Source organism: Macaca nemestrina, chromosome 8 (genome assembly GCF_043159975.1).
Source record: "Macaca nemestrina isolate mMacNem1 chromosome 8, mMacNem.hap1, whole genome shotgun sequence".
Classification (NCBI taxonomy): Eukaryota; Metazoa; Chordata; class Mammalia; order Primates; family Cercopithecidae; genus Macaca; species Macaca nemestrina.
In genome coordinates, this window is record NC_092132.1 from 144,825,205 (window position 1) to 144,845,912 (window position 20,708).

The 20,708-nt window shown below is 48.3% G+C and overlaps 1 protein-coding gene across 3 annotated transcripts in view; it reads left to right on the forward strand.

Moving 5' to 3' along the window:
- The window catches only part of LOC105491157 (serine protease 55), a 75,830-nt gene that overhangs the window by 29,996 nt on the left and 25,126 nt on the right, over positions 1-20,708 (forward strand). The window contains exons 1-4 of one of the 3 annotated variants that reach the window (XM_011757313.3): positions 7,075-8,433; positions 12,288-12,480; positions 14,100-14,350; positions 15,709-15,851. In XM_011757313.3, coding sequence (XP_011755615.2) covers positions 8,280-8,433; positions 12,288-12,480; positions 14,100-14,350; positions 15,709-15,851 — 741 coding nt within the window. In that variant the 5' untranslated portion in view covers positions 7,075-8,279. Of the gene's footprint in view, positions 1-7,074; positions 8,434-12,287; positions 12,481-14,099; positions 14,351-15,708; positions 15,852-20,708 lie in introns of those variants that run through there. The other 2 variants (XM_011757311.3, XM_071067484.1) reach the window with 2 other exon arrangements.

The following is a 20,708-nucleotide window of genomic DNA, read 5'->3' on the forward strand; positions in this document are numbered from 1 at the left end:
TGCAGAAAAATTATCAAATGGAACATTTCCAAATCATGTCTAGCATAGGACTTTTTCCTCTGGAGCTTTTCCCAGGACTGAGGCTCTGCAGAACAAACTTTGCATTAACTCATCTACTCCACATAATAGCCCTATCATGCTCTCCATGTTATGAGATTATATAATCTAATACTGGCATTCTAAATTAAATAAGGCCTTATTCCACCACTACTGTGCTACCCCCACCCCAAGGGTGTTGGACCCGGAAGGATTGTTAATGATTTAACAAAGAGGAAGGTGGAGATGAGAAGCAAAGTCAGTTGCTAAATCGTTCCTCCAATTCCCCTGAACTTCCAGAACTCTGGGTCCAGACCCTGGGGAATCATTTTAGACGGCATCTTTGCAGAACCAATGCATGGACTTGGATTGATCAATTATAATCTCTTCATTTCCTGAGTCACTGGCCCTAACTCAGCATCCTTTGGGCCTCTAAGTTAACTCTCCAGGAGCCAGGTAAGAGATGGCATCCCTTCCCCCAACCTCTGCGCCTGGAGGGCCTGGCACAGACCTGGATCGTCCTGGGCATGTCCCTTGAGTGCCAAAAGCAGGGGAATTAGAAGCTGGAACATCTTCTTGTCATTTCAGTCCAAAATTGCCCAACCTTTGCCTCCAGCCAGAGCTGATAACATGCCAGCCACAGTGGTTTCTGGCAGGGGCGTCACAATGCAGGGCAGAGTAGGGCTGGTGACTTCACAGTGAGCCCTGGGCTCAGGGAGGGGCAGGGGATGCAGGTTAGCCTGGGTGAGCAGAGTCCGCATGTCCTGTCCTTCCCTGTCTCGCGTCCCCTCTGCAGCAGGGGCTAACGGGGCACCCTGGAAGGGCCAGGCTGGGTGAGCAGCTGTCGGCCTGCTCCCCTCCTGCCTTTGATGCTGCGCTTTTACTCTAGTGTCTGCCTTGGTGTTAAAGAGCTCTAGGTCTTTGGGTGATTTTTTATGTTCTCTGGAACCAAGTTACAAAAAACCTGAAATGCCTTGTTAGGACATTTGGATCTTACCCATGAGGTCAGCTGGGGAGGAAGGGATAGAATTAAAGAGGGTCATGTGGTAACATTTGCATTAAAAGATGATCCATCTCTACTAAAAAAAAAAAAAAAAAAAAAAAAAAAAAAAAAAAAGCCAGGCATGGTGGTGGGTGCCTGTGGTTTCAGCTGCTCTGGAGGCCAAGGCAAGAGGATGCTTGAGCCCAGGAGGTCGAAGCAGTAGTGAGCTGTCATTGCTCCATTGCTCCAGCCTGGCCAACAGAACAAAATCCTGTCAAGAAAAAAAAAAAAGATGACTCTTGGTGTAACGTGGAAAATACTTTGGAGAGGATGAAACTAGAAGAGAGTATCACGTAGGAAGTGGTTCCAGTCATACAGACGGGACATGACAGGGGCCTAAAGTAGGAAAGACACAGCGGACCTGGAGAGAAACACAGGCAACGAGGCGGAGCAGAGAGGCACCGTGGTTGATGGGCTCTGCGGGATAAGCAGGCAGCTACAAGCCCAATCTGAAAGTCTGGGGTGGAAGGATAAGCTGGGGAGTCATCAGCCTACTGAAGTCCAGGGGTGGGTGAGGTCCCCCGGGGAGAGCATCTGCAGAGAGGAGTGCAGAAGGCCCAGGCTGGACCCTGAAGAACCCTCAGCATCTACACAGAGGAGGCAGAGCTGGAAAAGGAGGCTGGCAATTGCCAGAAGAGCTGGAGGAAACCCAGGAGAGGGAGTTGCTGTGGAAAACGGAAAATGGGCCAAGAATGCTCCAAGGAGAGGTGCTCTGATTACAGATAATCCCTCCCCTCTGCTCCTCCTACAGCCTCAAGGATCTGATACCATCAGTTATGTGCCCTCTCCCTCATCCTCCACTTCTACTCTTCCACATCCTTCTCATCAGCCTTTGAAGGTGCTTTAGTCATGCCACCTTAAATCCTTCAAAATAAACAGCTCCCCAATTCCCTCCCTGTCAGTGACTTACCTACAGCCACCTCCCCATCTCCTCTCATTCACAACCACAGTCCTTGTCACTCAAAGAAGAAATGAATGAAGTGCCTGCTGGCTGAAACAGCAGCTACCTACAAGGCTCTCAAGTTATCCAAGAGCCCCCCAGTTATTTCCAAGGGTCACTCCCGCCTTCCTTCAGGTATCTTCCCAGTCACCCTGTCAGTGAAACCTGCCCAATCACCCTGCAGAAAACAGCACCCACCCCTCCCAGCCTGCTCTCCCCATGCCCTTCTCTGCTTCATTTTTCCCCTAGCGCTTGTCACCCTCTGACATCATCTATGCTTTCAGTATTTATTTGCTTTCTGTCTCTCTCACTAGACTATAACCTGCATGAGGTGAGAGCTTTTTCCTTTTTATGTACTCCCTTTTCTCATTTTTAGAATGTTGCTTGGAACATATTAGGCACTTATAAATAGTCGGAACTAATGAATGCATGCATGCCTGGCTGGATGCCCTGAGAAGAGAAGGCTTCACCTCCCACTCAAGCTAGGGGCTGACCCTGAGGTGTTCCGGACCTGGCTTCACCCTGATGAGTTGCATTCTCTTGACCAAGTCATTTAAAGTCTGAGTCTCCTTCCCTCTTGTGGGTTTTTTGAGAGGAGTAAGGAAAATCGTGTGATCATTCAATAGGATTGTATATAAAAGCACACCGTGACAGCAGCAGGGCCTCTGAGACTGGCAACCTGGATTGGAATCCAGGTGTGATGCTCAGTGCCCTGTGATGCTGGCTGTATCCTCCACGAAATGAGGCAGGGGCTGACTTCATCCGGTTCTCAGGATTGTTCTGAAATGCAAACCCATCAGCACGCAGGAAAGCATCAGAACCAATCAACACCCAACCCCTCTAGCACCCCAGTGACTCACTTGGAATCAGACAGGATTAGATGGGAATGGCCTCTGGGATCCCATGTGCCTAGGCCAAGTCTATGGCCGTGATCTATCACTGGCTGAAAATGCCAACTTGGTGGTTAAAGTTGTAGCCTGGGCTGCAGAACATCAACGCCACCATCACAGCAAACTAGTTATGGACGCCTTACTGTGCCGTCGTCACTGTGACCGCGGAGGTCAGCCTATTCTTATCCCCCATGTAGTGGTAAGGAAAGTGAAGCTCTGCGAGGCTAAATAACCTGTGCAAAGCCCCTTGTGGAGATGGCAGAAGCAGAATTTGAAGCAAGGTACGTCTGATTCCAGAACCCACTCTCTCAAGCAGCAGGCAGACCACCTCCTAAACAATGCACGCAACCTAAATAGAACAGCTTCTCAGAGCAGCGAGTGCCTGCGTGATCATCAGAGAGGACACAAGAAGCATCCTCCCAAAGCCTCTGACCTTCGTCTCTGCTGGCGATCCCTCATCCCTGTGAGGTCCTTATGTCTGTCAGGTCCTAGTCTAACAATGACAGTGGGTTTCATCTGCTCACCGGGTGATAGATGCCCAAACTACTACACTGGAAGAGATTCCAAGGCCAACTTTTGGCTCAGTTGTGATCCATCGGCCAAGACCAACATGAGAGCTGGGGAGGGGGAGGAGGTAGAGTGTGGCCGTTGTTCCAGACCTCTGCCTGCCTGTGCCAGGGGACTTGCCTGTGCTTGTGTGATTTTGTAGGTTTCCACACATGCTGTTCAGCAAACTGCTGTACATGGAGGAATCGTGAGGCTTCAGCCAGACCTTTCCCACCAGTCTGAACAGAAAACCCTGCAGCAAAGGCACTGAGGAGTGGAATGGGCACCATGACATGGCTTGTGATCAAAACACAGCTGGTTGTCTCCTGTTAAAAGCCATTCAGAGGCCGGGCGCGGTAGCTCACGCCTGTAATCCCAGCACTTTGGGAGGATGAGGCGGGTGGATCACCTGAGGTCAAGAGTTTGAGACGAGCCTGGCCAACATGGTAAAACCCCGTCTCTACTAAAAATACAAAAATTAGCCAGACGTGGTGGTGGGCACCTGTAGTGCCAGCAACTTGGGAGGCTGAGGAAGGAGAATCACTTGAACCCAGGAGACGAAGGTTGCAGTGAGCTGAGATCATGTCACTGTACACCAGCCTGGGGGACAAAGCGAGACTCTGTCTCAAAATAAATAAATAAATAAATAAGCCATTCAGAGGGCGTGATGTATTCTGTCCAGATAAAACTTGGACTCGGAGCTTTTCTGATTATTCTCAGGTAATAGTCCTACGGTCACTTGGGTCTGAATTCAGGACGATTTATGCATTAGAATATCCAAACCCTTGTCACATTCTTGACACAGAATCTGACTCAGTGCTTCCTCCCTACCTGGGTCCAGTTAGGAACATGGTTCCTTTCTCACCTCCCCCTCTGTTCACCTGCCCCCCACAGGTGAAAGTTTAGGAGAAGGCACAGGTCCAGGTGAGCCCACATAGCAGCTCACTGTTCCTTGGGCCTGGCAGATACTGAAGGCTGGCTCTTATGTGGTGTCTTCATGGGCTCTTCCATGGTTCCCTGCTGGGTGGCTTTCTCCTGAAGTCCCCAGGCCAGGGTGGGGCTCTCTCTATGCCGTGTTGCTTTCTGCTCTTTGTCATCCCCTGAGCACCTGGTGATACACCCCAGACTCTTTCTTACAGATTTTTTTGCCGCCTCCAGGGAGCCTCATGGGATGAATCCTAAGACCACCCCTGGGCGTATCTCTCTCTGTGCAGCCCACACTGGTTCCAAGGAAAAACTGTGGGTTCAGGACAGCCCCTACCCAGCAGCATCCCTCCCAGAACCATTCTGTCACCTCCAGATTTCCCAGGTGTGAGTCAGACCCCAGCGATCCCAGCAAAGCTCTCTCCAGGGGGCCTAACTGACGCTTCTCAAAGATGTCCAGAGATGACCTGCATTGGATTCATCTGGAAGAAGCCGTGCTGTTACAAGTGCTCAGACCTCTTCCCCACCCCCGGCCTGCCCCACCCACTGGATCAGGAGCTGAAGGACTCAGCCTGTAAACAGGTACTAGAGTTGACAGATAAAATATAGGACATGAGCTATGTTTGAATTTCAAATAAACAGCAAATTATTTTAGGATGAAAATGTCCTAAACGCGGTATGGAGTATATTTATACTAAAAATATTTGTTTATCTAAAATTCAAATTTGACAAGGCATCCTGGATTTTTGTTTGCTAAATCTGGCAACCCTCATCTGCACTGAACAAGCTCCCTGGGCTGCACATCCAAGTCAGCACCACAGTTCCAATGTGTCTCCTCCAAAAGTTATGCGTTGGAAACTTAATCTCCAACGCAACAGTGCTGAGGGGTGAGACTTTTGGGAAGCATCTGGGTAAGGAAAGCTCTGTCCTCATGCACAGATTAACACCACTTTACAAAGGGCTTGCAGGAGTGGGTTCACTCTCTTCTGTTCCTCTGAAGAACTTGAAGACACAACATTCCTCTTCCCCACAGGACGTAGAAATGTGGCACCATTTTGGAACCAGAGACCAAACCTGCCAGCACCTTGATCTTGGACTTCCCAGCCTCCAGAACTGTGAAAGAATACATTTCTGTTCTTTATAAATTACCCAATCTGGCCAGGTGCAGTGGCTCATGCCTATAATCCTAGCACTTTGGGAGGTGGCAGGCAGGCTGAGGCAGGCAGATCACCTGAGGTCAGGAGTTCAAGACCAGCCTGGCCAACATGGTGAAACCCCTTCTCTACTAAAAATACAAACATTGGCCAGGCATAGTGGTGCACACTTGTAATCCCAACTACTGGGGAGGCTGAGGCACGAGAATTACTTGAACCTGGGAAGCAGAGGTTGCAGTAAGCCAGGATTGCACCACCACACTCCAGCCTGGGTGGCAGAGTAGGACGCCATCTGAAAGAAAAAAATTTACCCAATCTGTAATATTCCGTCATAGCAGCACAAATAGGCTAAGACAGTCAGAGAATCACTGGCCCAGACTTCGGTAAAGTCCCCAAGTCAATGCCACCCTGGGACCTCTGGGGCATCAGCCAGGCAACAGTCCCCACACAACCCATATCCAACCTATATCATCATGTGCCTCCTTTCCTCTTTGAATTTCATCAGATTCCTTCTACAGCACTAGCATTGCTCTTCTCACCCTGGACCCCCTCGTTAGCACAGTCCGAGGGAGAGAATTTCCCATTGTAGCCTATGGGGGATGGCGCCCTCTGGAGTTGCGCAGAGCTCAGTATGTGAGGCTGGGCTGTCTCCATCCAGAAGATGGGACATGGTGCAACCCAGCATCACTGTGAAGATTTGCAAAGCAATGCTGGACAGTGAACGAGTATTTCACAAGAATAGATCTAAGTCACGTTCTTAGGAGGGACGTAGACTCTACGAGGTGGTCTTCAGCAGGAAATCAATCTTTCCGACGATTTTGTTCAGTCACTTCTGTTGAAAATGAGCAGCAGTTTGCAGTGGATATGCCTGTGCCCCTTGTCTCCCCATCCATGAGATTAGCTGTCATCTTCCATTCCCTCATCAGACCTGGAGCCCAGGCTCCTCCTCCCCTCCACACCTACCCCCAGAGCCAATAGAAACGGAGCAAAGGAGAAAGCATTGTCATATAGCAGATGCGTGAGTAGTAGGTCCAGTGGGGACCTGAGCCCAAAGGAGGGGAAGAGGAAAGCCAGGGGGCTCCCTATGAGGCCACCCTGAGGGCCAAAGAGTGAGACTAAGTGGTGAGATCAGGGCCAGGTGCCTGGGTGTGCTGTGGGTTCCTGTCCCACAGGCCAGTCAGAAAAGTGCTGGCCTCCATCAGGGCCAGGCATCCCCTGTTGAACAGGTGGGTGAAGCATGGTTCAGAGCAGGTGGGGAGGGCACCACCTAGGGCCACTCAACAGGCTGTGGCTCAGCCTCAGAGGGGATGCCTGAGCAGTGAGGAGCAACCTTCTCCAGGGAGCTGCCTTGGGAGAAAGAGCAGAGAAGTCCTGGAATCTCCTCCCCAGGAAGTAGCTCGAGCCACACCCGTGAGAGGCCACCTTGCCGGTCATGTGATCTCACTTTAAGCCTCACAGTAACCTGCATGCCAGTGAGCGTTGTGTTTCTCTGCTGCAGATGAGAAAACCGAGGAGGTAAGACTGGGCAGGTAGACACGTGGGCACTTTGGCGATTGAGTCCATAAGTCACTTCCAACCACTAGGCTCAGCCTGTGGCCAGGAAGGCAGTGCCCAGGCTGCTTGGGTAAGTCCACTTGGGTCAGTGCACTGAGGGGTGTGGAAGTTTTAAAAACACACAAAGTCTAAAGCATGACTGAGTCACTGACATCCAGTGAGGCCACACACCAGGAACCTCCATCTGAGGCTGGTTGTTTCATCTGGAACACACAGGGGCCCATCAGGACACTTGGGGGCCATGTGGGATCCATCTAGAAGGTGGTAGAAAGGGGATTGGGACCCGTCACACTGGGCATGAGGGGAGGCCAGAACCTCTCAACCTGACCTGGGCAGCCACACCTGAGGCCCCGGGTCAGAATCCTGGGCAGAGAACTAAGCGGGCAGCTGTACCCCACAGGGTGCGGGTGCTGGCAGAGGCCTCCAGGCCTCCCCGGACTGAGGGCCCAGGCTGGAAGCCCTTCCCCCAGACATTACCCCCACGTTCACAGAGAAGCCATGGCCTGAACTGAGCCTCAAAAAATGTTTGGGGGTGACAATGGCTGAAAGCATCATTGTGCCCACCAGAGGCTCAATGATATGGCTTGACTGTGTCCCCACCCTAATCTCATCTTGATTGTAGCTCCCATAATTCCCACGTGTTGTGGGAAGGACCTGGCAGGAGATGCCTGAATTACGGGGGCAGTTTCCCCCATACTGCTCTCTTGGTAGTGAATAAGTCTTACAAGGTCTGATGGTTTTATAAGGGGTTTCCCATTTCACGTGGTCTCATTCTCTCTTGTCTGCCGACATGTAAGACACACCTTTTGCCTTCCGCCATGATTGTGAGGCCTCCCCAGCCACCTGGAACTGTGAGTCCATTAAACCTCTTTTTCTTTATAAATTATCCAGGCTCGGATATGTCTTTATCAGCAACATGAAAATGGACTAATACACTCGGGAAGTTGGGTGGTGCCCAGGTCAGGGAGAAGGAAACCTGGGATAAGAAAGGCTCTGAGATGAGATTCCTCTGTGCAGCCATCCTAGAAACAAAACAGTCAGAAAAGAAGTCTTCATGACTGCAGTCTGAGTTCTCGGCTCCACAGCCCATTGTGACATCACCCGGGGGCCCTGGATCTGAGCCAGAGGCTGTCAGCCTCACTCCCTGAGCCCTGGCCTCCGTCACCCCCGGGCCCACAGCACAGCCTAGGGCCATGCTCCTGTTCTCAGTGTTGCTGCTCCTGTCCCTGGTTACAGAAGCTCAACTCAGTCCGTGGACTCCTCTCCCAGAGGCTGAAGTGGCTCTCCTAGGTGGGGCTAGGGGCGCCCACCACCCTCAGCGCCCTCATCCCCCCCGCCCAGTCAGTGGTGAGTCCAGGAGCAGAGGGGGCATGGATGGGGGCTCATGGTCCAGCTGACTGGCTGCCAGGAGGGTGGATCGCAGAGCACAAGGCCAGAGCTCCAGGGGTCCCCACATGCCCCTCCTCCAAATCACTTCTCCCTTTTCTCCTCTCTTCCCTGGCCCAGTGTTTGACCTGTCTGACCTTGAGTTTTGGTTTTGAAACTGACACTTCATCCTCAAAGGAATAGTAGGCTGCCCTCAAGCTTGTGCCTAGAACTAGCTGAGACTGAGTTCTGCCACTTGGAGGGGGACCATTACCCTGGGCCTCTGTGGCTCCCAACAGCACCAGGCTTCCAGGAGCCATAGATGCCCAGGGAAGCCTAGATCAGTCAGACCAAGTTCAAGGATGCTTGTGTCCTTGTGCCTGGCCCCCTGCAGCTCCCTGATGGCTCATTTCTTTCTCCAAGGGGATGGGCGAGACTTCAGGGACACTGGGGTACTTAGCAACTGTTAGGGGTTGAGCACTTCCCCATGTTTAACGCACACACCACCATGGTGGGGCATCTGCTCTCAGACCACGTGTGGACAAGGAACTCAGCCTCACTGAAGATGAGGATTTGCCCAAAGTTGACCCATGGGGAAATGACAGAGCTGTCTGCTTGGCCTGCACTGGCCCGCAGCGCCAGGTTGCCTGCCCTGTGCACACTGCCTCTTGCCCAGAACACAGCAGGTTCACCTGGCCTCCTTCAGTCCAGCCTGGGGTCCACTGCACTCTGTGTGAACAGGGGGTGGGGGGAGTGAGGGGAGAGCATCAGCAGAACATGCTCCTCTGGTGTCCCATTGCAAGGGGGCCCAAAATGCATGATTGCTCAGATCACTCAGAAGCAGCCATTTCTGCTTCCATCACTGCTTCCAGGCTCTGAGCTCTTGCATGAACCTAAAAGTCCACATGATTCCATATGGATGTTGTGGGTTGATCTCAGGACCAAGAATGTGGGGGATGGGTCCCATGGGGACTTTGATGCAAAATGAATATGAGAAATTCTGCCAGTTCATTCTGGAGAGTTGACTTTGGTCCAAGCACTTTGTCGGCCATTTCAACATCCATCCCCTCATTTCATCCACACGTCAGTCTTATAAAGTTGGCATTATCTTATGCTTATTTTAGGAATGAAGAAAGTCGGGGGGGGTACTCAAAGATAAGTAGGTTTCCCTAAATCATTTAGTGAGTAAGCAACAGAGCCTGGATTCAAGCTTGGGCTGTCTGGCACGTGCCACGTTCTGCATCTCAGATGGAGAGACAGAGGGCACCCATCATAGCTGCCCACCATCCAATCCACCTCATAGACACTCGGCATTTTGATGTACTTCCTTCCATACTTATAAACCCACGTTCTTAACATAATAAAATCACAAGTTTTAAATATGATTTCCATCCTGACTTTTTCGCTCAATTTTTTATCACAAACATTTCCCTGTGTTGTTAAAAATCCCCCATGAGCCTAATTTTGTGGCTGAGAAGCAGTTGATGATATGGATGTGCCTTGCTTTATTCAACCCTAGCATTTAGCTGGTTTTCAATTTGTCACGATGATAGAGATCGCTGCAGTGAACATCATCAGATGCACATATGTGCTGCCTTCCAGACTCCCAGAGTCATTGAGTCAGAGGATGACTTATGGTTGTTGAGTGCCTCTTCCATGCCACGTGTGGTTTTCGGACCCTGGGACCCGCTATCAACCAGACAAGCATGTTGCCTTCTCCGTCTGGAGCTTACATTCTGGTACCAGAGTCAGGCAAAAGGGACTTATAATGTAGGAGTTAATGTAACAAGGATGCAATGAAGAAATGTAACACTGGGTAGGAAATAAGGAGTCACCAGGATGGGAGGGGCTGTTTCAGACACAGGTCAGGGAAGGACACTCTGAAGAAGGGATTCTTGGGCGTAGTGAGGAGGTGAGCCAAGTAGCTGCCTGGGGAAGAATATTTCAGGCAGAGAGCCACATGGGGCAGTGATGAGAACACCAGCTCTGCTGCCAGCCTGCCTGGAGCTCATATCATGGTTCAGTCACTGACTAGCTGTGTGACCTTGGGCAAACTACTTAACCTCTCTGTGCCTCATTTGTCTCAACTACAAAGTGAGGATGAAAACAAGAGAGCCTACCTCAGTAGGGCAGTTATGACAACCAAGTGAATCGGTGCTTGTAAAGTGCTTGCGACAGTGCCTGACACACAGTAAGCATCATATGTAAATAAAATCAGAGAAGAAATGTGGATCCAAAAGTCACGAATAGGCTGGGCATGGTGGCTTATGCCTGTAATCCCAGCACTTTGGGAGGCAGAGGCAGGCGGATCACCAGAGGTCAGGAGCTCAAGACCAGCCTGACCAACATACAGGTTTAGTGAAACCCTGTCTCTACTAAAAAATACAAAAACTGTAGTCCCAGCTACTTGGGATGCTGAGGCAGGAGGATCGCTGGAACCTGGGAGGCAGAGGTTGCAGTGAGCCAAGATCATGCTACTGCACTCCAGTCTGGGCGGTAGAGCAAGACTTCATCTCTCAAAAACAAAACAAAACAAAAGTCCCGAAGAGAGCCTTTATGCATTACCGACAGCAGAAGGCTCTGGATGCACATTGCTAAGTTCTCACTCGTGTATTTTTTTTAAACCAAAAATGATCACCACGGGGTCACCCAAACGACAAAACCCTCACAGCTTCTATTGAGCTGATGGTTGGAAAATGAGCAGCAAGAAAGAGATAAGAATAGGGTCTCAGGCTTTTTAGAGTCAAACTCATACCTTGTCCCAGAACACAAGGCAGACATTCAAGTCAGCAAATATTAATGGAGCATCTCCTCTTCCTGGGGGCGAGGAGCTGGACCCGGCCTCTGTCCGGAAGGGGAATTTCCTGCCTCAGCACAGGCAGTTACAGCTTTGCTCTCAGTCCCCCAAGTAAAGGAGCTGCTCAGCCTGGACTAGCCTAGAACAGCCAGGGCTTTCAGCCAGGGCTTTCCGGTAGGTTCTGGCACTTTCTGTGCCCCGCCCCTTGTGGTTTCTTAGGGCTGCTGAAATGAATGACTACACACTTGGCGGCTTAAACAACACAAATATCCTATCCTACAGTACTGTGGGACAGAGCTCCAGCAGAGGCCTTCCGGGGCTGAATTCAGGGTGCGGCAGGTCTGCATTCCTACCGGACGCTCTAAGGGAGAATTCTTCGCCTTTCCACTTCCAGCTTCTAGAAGCTTCTCTGGGCCCCTGCCTTCATCTTCAAAGCCAGCTATATTGCATCTCTCTGCCTTTCCTCTGCAGTCACTTCTCCCTCGGCCTGACCTTCTGCTTCCCTCCACCCCTCTCAAGGGCCTCAGTGATTCCACTGGCCCCTCGGAAAAGCCAGCATCGTGTCCCCACTCTGAGAGCAGTGGTTAGCAACCCAAATTTCATCTCCAAAGCCCCTCTTTCCTTGCAAGCTAAAATATTCGCAGGTTCTGGGGAGATGGCCTATTAGAACTTGGACCTCTTTGGGGGGCTACTGTCCTGCCCACCACAGGACGTTGGCTTTGGACGCTATTTGTCTTCCAATTTCTCCTGGATGAGAGCAGAAAGCTCAGTGAAGTGACTCTCCTGAGGTCACAAATGCTGGATAGAGTCAGAGCCAATGCTTCTGACTCGCCTGCTGAGCTCTGTGTAGAAAAACTAAAGCATCTGCTGGCTGATGCCACAAGAGCTGCCCCGCTCGCCAGCCTCAGTGAGCTCCTCTCTAGAATGGGGGCGAGGATATCCACTTGGAAGCCTCCTCCTCCCAGCCCGGTCCCCGGCTCACACTGGACGCTGACTAAATGTTTCCCTGTTTGCTTTCCACTCTCTTTCATTCCACCAGAATGTGGCGACAGATCCATTTTCGAGGGAAGAACTCGGTATTCCAGAATCACAGGGGGGATGGAGGCGGAGGTGGGTGAGTTTCCGTGGCAGGTGAGTATTCAGGCCAGAGGTGAACCTTTCTGTGGCGGCTCCATCCTCAACAAGTGGTGGATTCTCACTGCGGCTCACTGCTTATATTCCGAAGAGCTGTTGTAAGTACTACGAGCCTCCCGCTGCTGCCTCTCAGGGCGCCCACCCCTGGGCCACCCTCCCCCTCACGCACACCTGGAGGCTGAGAGGAACCTGTGGCTGTTCAGTGTCCAGTCAGCATGAACGGCTCCCACCCACCCACCCATCCCCTAGTCCTGGGGACATGGAGGTAGCCAGCCTGAGGCTGCGTCCTCCTCACATCACCCAGGGCCAATGACCTCCCTGAGGTCACATCTGCCCTCTCCAGGAACACCTGTGGCTTGATGGAGCCAAGCGGCTTGGTCCAAATGCCTCTTCTGGGGCATTCAAGTCCATCTAGGGGGAAATCCTTCTAATTCTGGAAGCCTGACTTCCTGGGCCACCTGACCCCCTACTCTCCTGCTCCTTGTGACAGCATGTGGATGAATGCCTGGTATTACTGATGACTAACTATGTGCTGGAGACCCTGCTACGAAACTTTCCTCTATTGGCCAGGCGCGGTGGCTCACGCCTATAATCCCAGCACTTGGGAGGCCGAGGTGGGTGGATCAGGACTTCCGTGGTCAGGAGTTCAGTGGTCAGGAGTTCGAGACCAGCCTGGACAATATGGTGAAACCCCATCTCTACTAAATTAGTTGGGCATGGTGGCGTGCGCCTGTAGTTCCAGCTGTTCAGGAGGCTGAGACAGGAGAATTGCTTGAACCCAGGAGGCGGAGGTTGCAGTGAGCCAAGATCATGCCACTGGCACTCCAGCCTGGGTGACAGAGCAAGACTCCATCTAAAAAAAAAAAAAAAGAAGAAGAAGAAGAAAGGAAGGAAGGAAGGAAGGAAGGAAGGAAGGAAAGATTCCTCTGTTACCTCATTTAATCACACAGTGACCCCTGGAGCAGGTAGAATGAATAGCCCTCATTTATAGATAAGGAAACTGAGGTCCAATAAATTGAGGCCGCTCACCCACGGTACCCACCTAGTATATAGAGACAGAATTCAAACTCTGGCTCTAGCACTTGTGCTTTCTGCTACACCAGCTCAAGGAAGTTTGAAGACCTACAGAAGGGCTGATTTTAGAAGGTTAATCAAAAACCCAGGGACAGTTTTATCATGTCATAACCAAAGACCCTTGTGGCACCTGCTGTCATGGGATAACAAATATCTTGTGGGGTTCTGAATGTGGACTTATTACTGAAGCTCCTGTCTGCTTGGTCAGCGGTGGTCTAGACTAACTTCTGGTCCTGAGTTTCTAAAGTGTTGGTAGACCGGTTGAGACAAAAGATATATAATAATGAATGCCTTACCTATCTGAAAACCAGTTTGATCCGTGCCAAGGGGCTTTTTGTGGGCTCTGTAGAGTGCCCTAAACCCAGCTCTGCCTTTGCTGTGTTAGACAGAAGCACGCCATTCACATCTCTGGGGCCCCCGATGGTGCCATGGTGTGGCTGTGGTCTGCTCACCGGCTCTTCTGTTATTTGTTTTTGTTTTTCCTGCCTTTTTCCAATCCTCACACCTTCTGAGCTACAGCCCCAGTTAGGGTCTAAATGTCCTAGAGCTATATGAGATTTAGGTTTCTGAGCACAGCCAATTCTCCCACTTTTGAGGCTTCCCTTCCCCTTTCACTCGCCCCTCTCTGGTTCTCTGCCACCAGTCCAGAAGAACTGAATGTCGTGCTGGGGACCAACGACTTAACTAGCTCATCCATGGAAATAAAGGAGGTCGCCAGCATCATTCTTCACAAGGACTTTAAGAGAGCCAACATGGACAATGACATTGCCTTGCTGCTGCTGGCCTCGCCCATCACACTCGATGACCTGAAGGTGCCCATCTGCCTCCCTACGCAGCACGGCCCCGCCACATGGCGCGAATGCTGGGTGGCAGGTTGGGGCCAGACCAATGCTGGTATGTGACTGCTCAGCTTCCCCTGGGGAAAGAGCCACTGCAATCTGAAGGAGAGGGGAGGAAGGGGGAAGGGGAAGAGCTGAGGAAGGAGTGAGGACAAGACTTACTTTGGAGCAGATTCCTGCATAGTGGAGGCTCACAGAGCCCAAGCCTTAGCTCCTTTTGAGTGCTGAAACCCCAAACTGAGACACCAGGTCTGAGCCAGTCTGATCCAGCCAGCACAGAGCAGTGTGGTTTGTGTGTTTAATCGAATTTAAACTCTGCAGTTAGCCAGAGGCCCCTCTACTCTGTATTCATAAACATCTTCCCTGATTCCCACGGGTGTGTTTCCTACCTGGCTCCTCCAAGCATTGGAGATGCCCACCCTGGGCTAGGCTTTGATAGTCCTGGAGCATTGCCTGGCTCTCCTTAGAAATGAATCTGTTGTTACTTGTTGTTATGCTGTTACTTGGCCAAAACAGAAGAAAGTCTACTGGGACAGAAAGATATGATGAAGGGCCTGCTGGACTGTCCCCAAAGAAAACCCAACAAAACCAAAAGCAAATAGATAGGGGAGGGGAGGGGATGAGAACAGCAAAGCATTGCGTCAGCCTGAACGAGGCTCTGGATCCACAGGGATGATTCGCAGCGAGCCTGGGCCTGGACGGCCGTGGGTGTTTCAGGAGTTGAGCAACCAGAGGGAAAGTGGTGGGACCTTAGTTCTGGGCTCCAGGCACTCCTGGAAAGGTAGAAGAGGGAGAGGAGGCACGTGGGCACGTACAAGTTTAAAAGTCTTCAATCAGGGGAAGAAATGTGAAATCTCTTTGTGGTCAGAGTTAATGAGATGGAGAGGAATCTGGCTGAATTTCCAGCATCTGGTGGCCCAGAAAGAGCCTCTGCAAATCCCCTCTAATCCCATCTCAAGACACTCTGCCAACCTGCCCTTGCTGAGGAACTAAAGTTGTTTCACTGGGAGTGCAAACCCACCTTCCAAGGCCCTGTGTGAAGGAAATGCCATCCTCATGTAATAAAATGTCACAATAGGCAAATGTATTGATGAGGAAGGATTATGCTGAGAAACAGTCAGTAGCCAGTTCCAAGAAGCTGAGTCTGTGGGGATGACTGGAGTCAAGTTGGAAGTCTTCTTGGGAGTAGAAATTTGGTGTTGAATGAGAAGAATTCCAGTAGTTGCGAGAGTTTTGGGGCGAGTGGGTAAGTTGCAGGCATGGGGCAACCTGAAGGAAGTGAGGGGCTACAGAGCCTGTGAAGGCAGGGGGTGGGGGCTGGTGGACACAGGGCCGAGGGCACGGTCAGCTGCATCATGAGCGTGGGGACATGAGGCCTGGTGGCTTCTCTAATGTGCTTTCTCTCCGGGCCAGCTGACAAAAACTCTGTGAAAACGGATCTGATGAAAGCGCCGATGGTCATCATGGACTGGGAGGAGTGTTCAAAGGCGTTTCCAAAACTCACCAAAAATATGCTGTGTGCCGGATACAATAATGAGAGCTATGACGCCTGCCAGGTAACTAGGGGGTACCCTCCCTCACGTAATAGGTCCTCACCCTCTCGGAACTGCCAGTGCAAGGATATTCTCTCTCTGCTGCGAATAGACAATTCTGAGTCTGGAAAGTGTATGGGAATTAGGGCCTTCAGCCATGGGAATGAGGATGTGGATTGCAGGACCTCTGGAGCTATGAGTGAGCACACCTGGGAGTCAATATGCTGCAACCCTGCTTAACTATTTCTGATCTTCATCAGGTACACTAGGGAAACAGGGTGCCAAGGCTTTTCTCATTTCTGGGAATTCTTTAAAAAAAAAAAATCCAAGGAGGACTTGGTATCTATATAAGAAGTCATTTTAATTCATTAATTTGGAAACCTTTGTTGAGCATACAAGGCCCTGGAGACCCGTAAATGAGATATGGTTCCTCACCTAAGGGACCCTACGGTTTCCTGGACAGGCAGTGGATAAACAAACGATGATAATATATTGGGTATTGCATGTGGGTTTCATTGAACCAAAACTGGTCTCTTTGCCTCTCTTTAATAAAATGAACACAAGTTCTTCTTTAAAAATTATTGATAGCCAGAAAAATAGAAAAAAAACCACCCATAAATTAGCTTCCTCTGGCTCTAAGGATGAATGAGGAAATTTGTCTTTCGTGCTCAAAGGTGCTCTCTTCATCTTAAAAGTGGCCACCCTGATGAACCTGCTTAGTCCCAGCTGAAGACTAGAGACCTGCTCATTGGCCAGGCAGTGGACCTGGTCATTGGTATAAAACCACAAATGCAGATGATAAATATTCTGAACAGTGATAGAGAGGCTGCCCCATGGAAAAGAAATATATTTATCTAGAATAATCTGTTATGGTTTAATGTGAGAAAATTGGTAGTTTTTCCTGATAGGCTATGAGAGCCTTGAGAGGTGGGTACTGGAACAGGGGTTAGAGGCAGAAAGGGAAAAGAGAAAGGAGAAGGCATTCTGAAGTAAGAAGTAGACCCTGGCAGCATAGCACTAGGTTTAGGAGCCCCCCATGTGGTGAAAACTGTGGGGACCAAAAAGAGTGACACATGAACCTTGCATTTTCTTCACTTTCTGGGCAATTTAAAATATTGCCAAAAAACAAAAAACAATGCACACAGAATTGAGACTTCTGGTTCCAGACAAGACGGAGTAAACACAATTCTCCCAGCCCCTCCCACTAAATACAACTAAAAGCACGGGATAGTATCTTGTAAAATAGAAACAAAAAGGCTCTGAAAGGTGAGGAGAAGATGGTCTGACTGGAGATCCTCGGGTATTTCTTTATAGCCATGCAAGAATGCATTACACACAGCATGACCAGAAAACACTAATTGTCCTCCCTGATTAGAATTTGTTATAATACTGTACTTATTCTAGTCACCTCTCAAGGATCATGGAATGGGACATCATCTCTCATTGAAGTCTGCTTGCAAGGTTGTAGTTGCTCAGCTCCTTTGGTGAGAGAGTAATATAACAAAGGTAGAGAGGGCATGGGCTTTGGCATCAGAAAATCCTGGGTTACACATACCTCAAAATAATAAGAACCGTCTATGACAAACCCACAGCCAACATCATACTGAATGAGCAAAATCTGGAAGCCTCCCTCTCAGGACCAGAACAAGACAAGGATGCCCTCCTTCACCACTCCGATTCAACATAGTCCTAGAAGTCTTAGCCAGAGGAATCAGGCAAGAAAAAGAAATGAAAGGCATCCAAATAGGAAGAGAAGATGTCAAACTATCCCTCTTTGCAAATGATATGATTCCATACCTGAAAAACTCCATCGTCTCTGCTCAAAGTCTCCTAGAACTGATAAGCAGCTTCAGCAAAGTTTCAGGATACAAAATCAATGTACAAAAATTTGTGACATTTATATACACTAGATAACATACAAGCTGAAAGCCAAATCAAGAATGCAATTCCATTCACAATATCCACCAAAAGAATAAAATATCTAGGAAGACAGACAATCAGGGAGGTGAAAGATCTCTATGATGAGAATTACAAAACATTACTGAAAGAAATCTGAGACAACACAAACAAATGAAAGACATTCCATGCTCATGGATAGAAAGAATCAATATCATTAAAATTGCCATACTACCCAAAGCAATTTACAGATTCAATACGTTCCCTATCAAGCTACCAATGGCATTCTTCACAGAATTAGAAAAAAACTATTTTAAAATTCATATGAAACCAGAAAAGAGCCCAAGTAGCCAAGGCAATCCTAAGCAAAAAGAACAAAGCTGGAGGCATCATGCTATCCAACTTCAAACTATATACAGGGCTATGGTAACCAAAACAGCATGGTACTGGTACCAAAACTGACACCTAGACCAATGGAATAGGTTAGAGAACCCAGAAATAAAGCTGTACACCTACAACCATCTGATCTTCATCAAAGTCAACAATAACAAGCAATGGGGAAAGCACTTCCTATTCAATAAATGGTGTTGGGATAACTAGCTAGCCATATGCAGAAGATTGAAACTGGACCCTTTCCTTTCACCATCAACTGAAATCAACTCAAGATGAATAAAAGACTTAAATATAAAACATAAAACTGTGAAAACACTAAAAGAAAGTCACTACGAAATACCATTCTTGACACAGGCCTTAGCAAAGATTTCATGAGGAAGTCTCCAAAAGCAGTTGCAACAAAGTAAAACATTGGCCTAATTAAACTAAAGAGCATCTGCACAGCTAAAGAAAGTGTTAACAGAGTAAACAGACAACCTACACAATGGGAGAAAATATTTGCAAACTATGTATCTGACAAAGGTCTAATATTCAGAATTTATAAGGAACTTAACAAGATTAAAAAATGGGCAGATGACATGAACAGACACGTCTCAAAAGAAGACATACATGCAGTCAACAAGCATATGAAAAAAATGCTCAATATCACTAATTATTAGAGAAATGCAAATCAAAGCCACGGTGAGATATCATCCCACACCAGTCAGAATAGCTGTTATTAAGGTCAGAAAATAACAGATGTTGGTGAGGTTGCAGAGAAAAGAGAAGGCTTCTACACTCCTGGTGGGAACGTAAATCATTAGTTCAGCCACTGTAAAAAGCAGTTTGTAGATTTCTCAGAGAACTTAAAACACAGCTACCATTAAACCCAGCAATCTCAATACTGGTACATATCCAAAGGAATATAAATTATTCTACCACAAAGACACAGGTATGCGTATGTTCATCACAGCACTATTCACAGTAGCAAAGACATGGAATCAAACTAGATGTCCATCAGTGGTGAACTGGATAAAGAAATTGTGGTACATATACACCGTGGAATACTACGCAGCCATAAAAAAGAACAAAATCATGTCCTTTGCCGCAAATTGGATGCAGCTAGAGGCCATTATCCTAAGTGAATTAATGCAGGAACAGAAACCCAAATATCGCATGTTCTCACTTATAAGTTGAAACTAAATGTTGAATACCCATGGACACAAAGAGGGAAACAATAGACACTAGGGCCTACTTAAAGGTAGAAGGTATGAAGAGGGTAAGAAGCAAAAACCTACCCATCAGATACTGTGCTTACTACCTGGGTGATTAAATCATTTGTACACCAAACCCCAGTGACATGCAATTTACTCACATAACAAATCTGCACATGTACCCTATTAAAGTAAAATAAAAGTTGAAAGAGAAAATAAGAAAATCTTGGGTTACAGGATGGAGGGTACTAAAAATAATTAAAAATAGAACTACCATATGATCCAGCAACCCCACTGCTGGGTATACATCCAAAAGAAAGGAAATCAGTATATCAAAGAGACATCGGCACTTGCATTTTTACTGTAGCACTATTCACAATAACCAAGATATGGAGTCAACCTAAGTGTCCCTCAACGGATGAATGGATAAAGAATATGAGGTACATATACACAATGGAATATTATTTAGCCATAAAGAATGAAACCCTGTCCTTTGCAACAACATGGATAGAACTGGAGGACATTACATTAAGTGAAATAATCCAGGTACAGAAAGACAATGCATGTTCTCACTCAGAAATGGAAGCTTAAAAAAAAAAAAAAAAAAAAAAAACTCATGGAGATAAAGAATGATAGTTACCAGAGGCTGGGAAAGAAAGCAGGTGGGGACTCCAGTGAAGGAGCATGAAAACACAGTTAGTTAGAATGAATAAAATCTAGTATTTGGTAGCACAATAAAGTGATTATAGATAACAAGTATATATTTCGAAATAACTAGAAGAGTGGAATTGAAATGTTCTTAATACAAAGAAATGATACATACTTGAGGGGATGGATACCCCAGTTACCCTGATTTAATTATTGCACATTGTATGCCTATATCAAAACGTATACCCCATAAACATATAAAACTATTATGTACCCATAATAATTAATTTAAAATTAATAAAAAGAAAATCCTGGGTTCCAATCCCAGCCAGTCTACCATAGAACCCTCAGCAAGCCCTTTCTCCTCCTGCAGGCTCATCTGCCTTGTGTGAAGGTGGACCGAAAGATGTGGGGCATTTGTTTGATTTATGTAGATGTGGGGCATGGCAGGGACTTGGTTCAGAAGCTCAACATAAGCGGATAACTATGCGAGTCATAGACCATGCGATTCCATCCTGGAAGGGTCACCCATTCTGAAAAGCTTGGCTGAATTAAAAAGGAACGTCCTTCTCTCTGTGCCTCTGCAAGAACACAAAGGAGACCCAGTTCCTAGCCCTACAACACTTCTTCACATGTCCCATTTCCTTTCCTGCCCTTTCCAGAGCCTCTCATTTGATAAGACCCTCAAAACAAGTCTCCACTCATCCCTTGGCCTGCGTCTCTCTGTGCTGCCGATGGAGTGGTCTTTTCT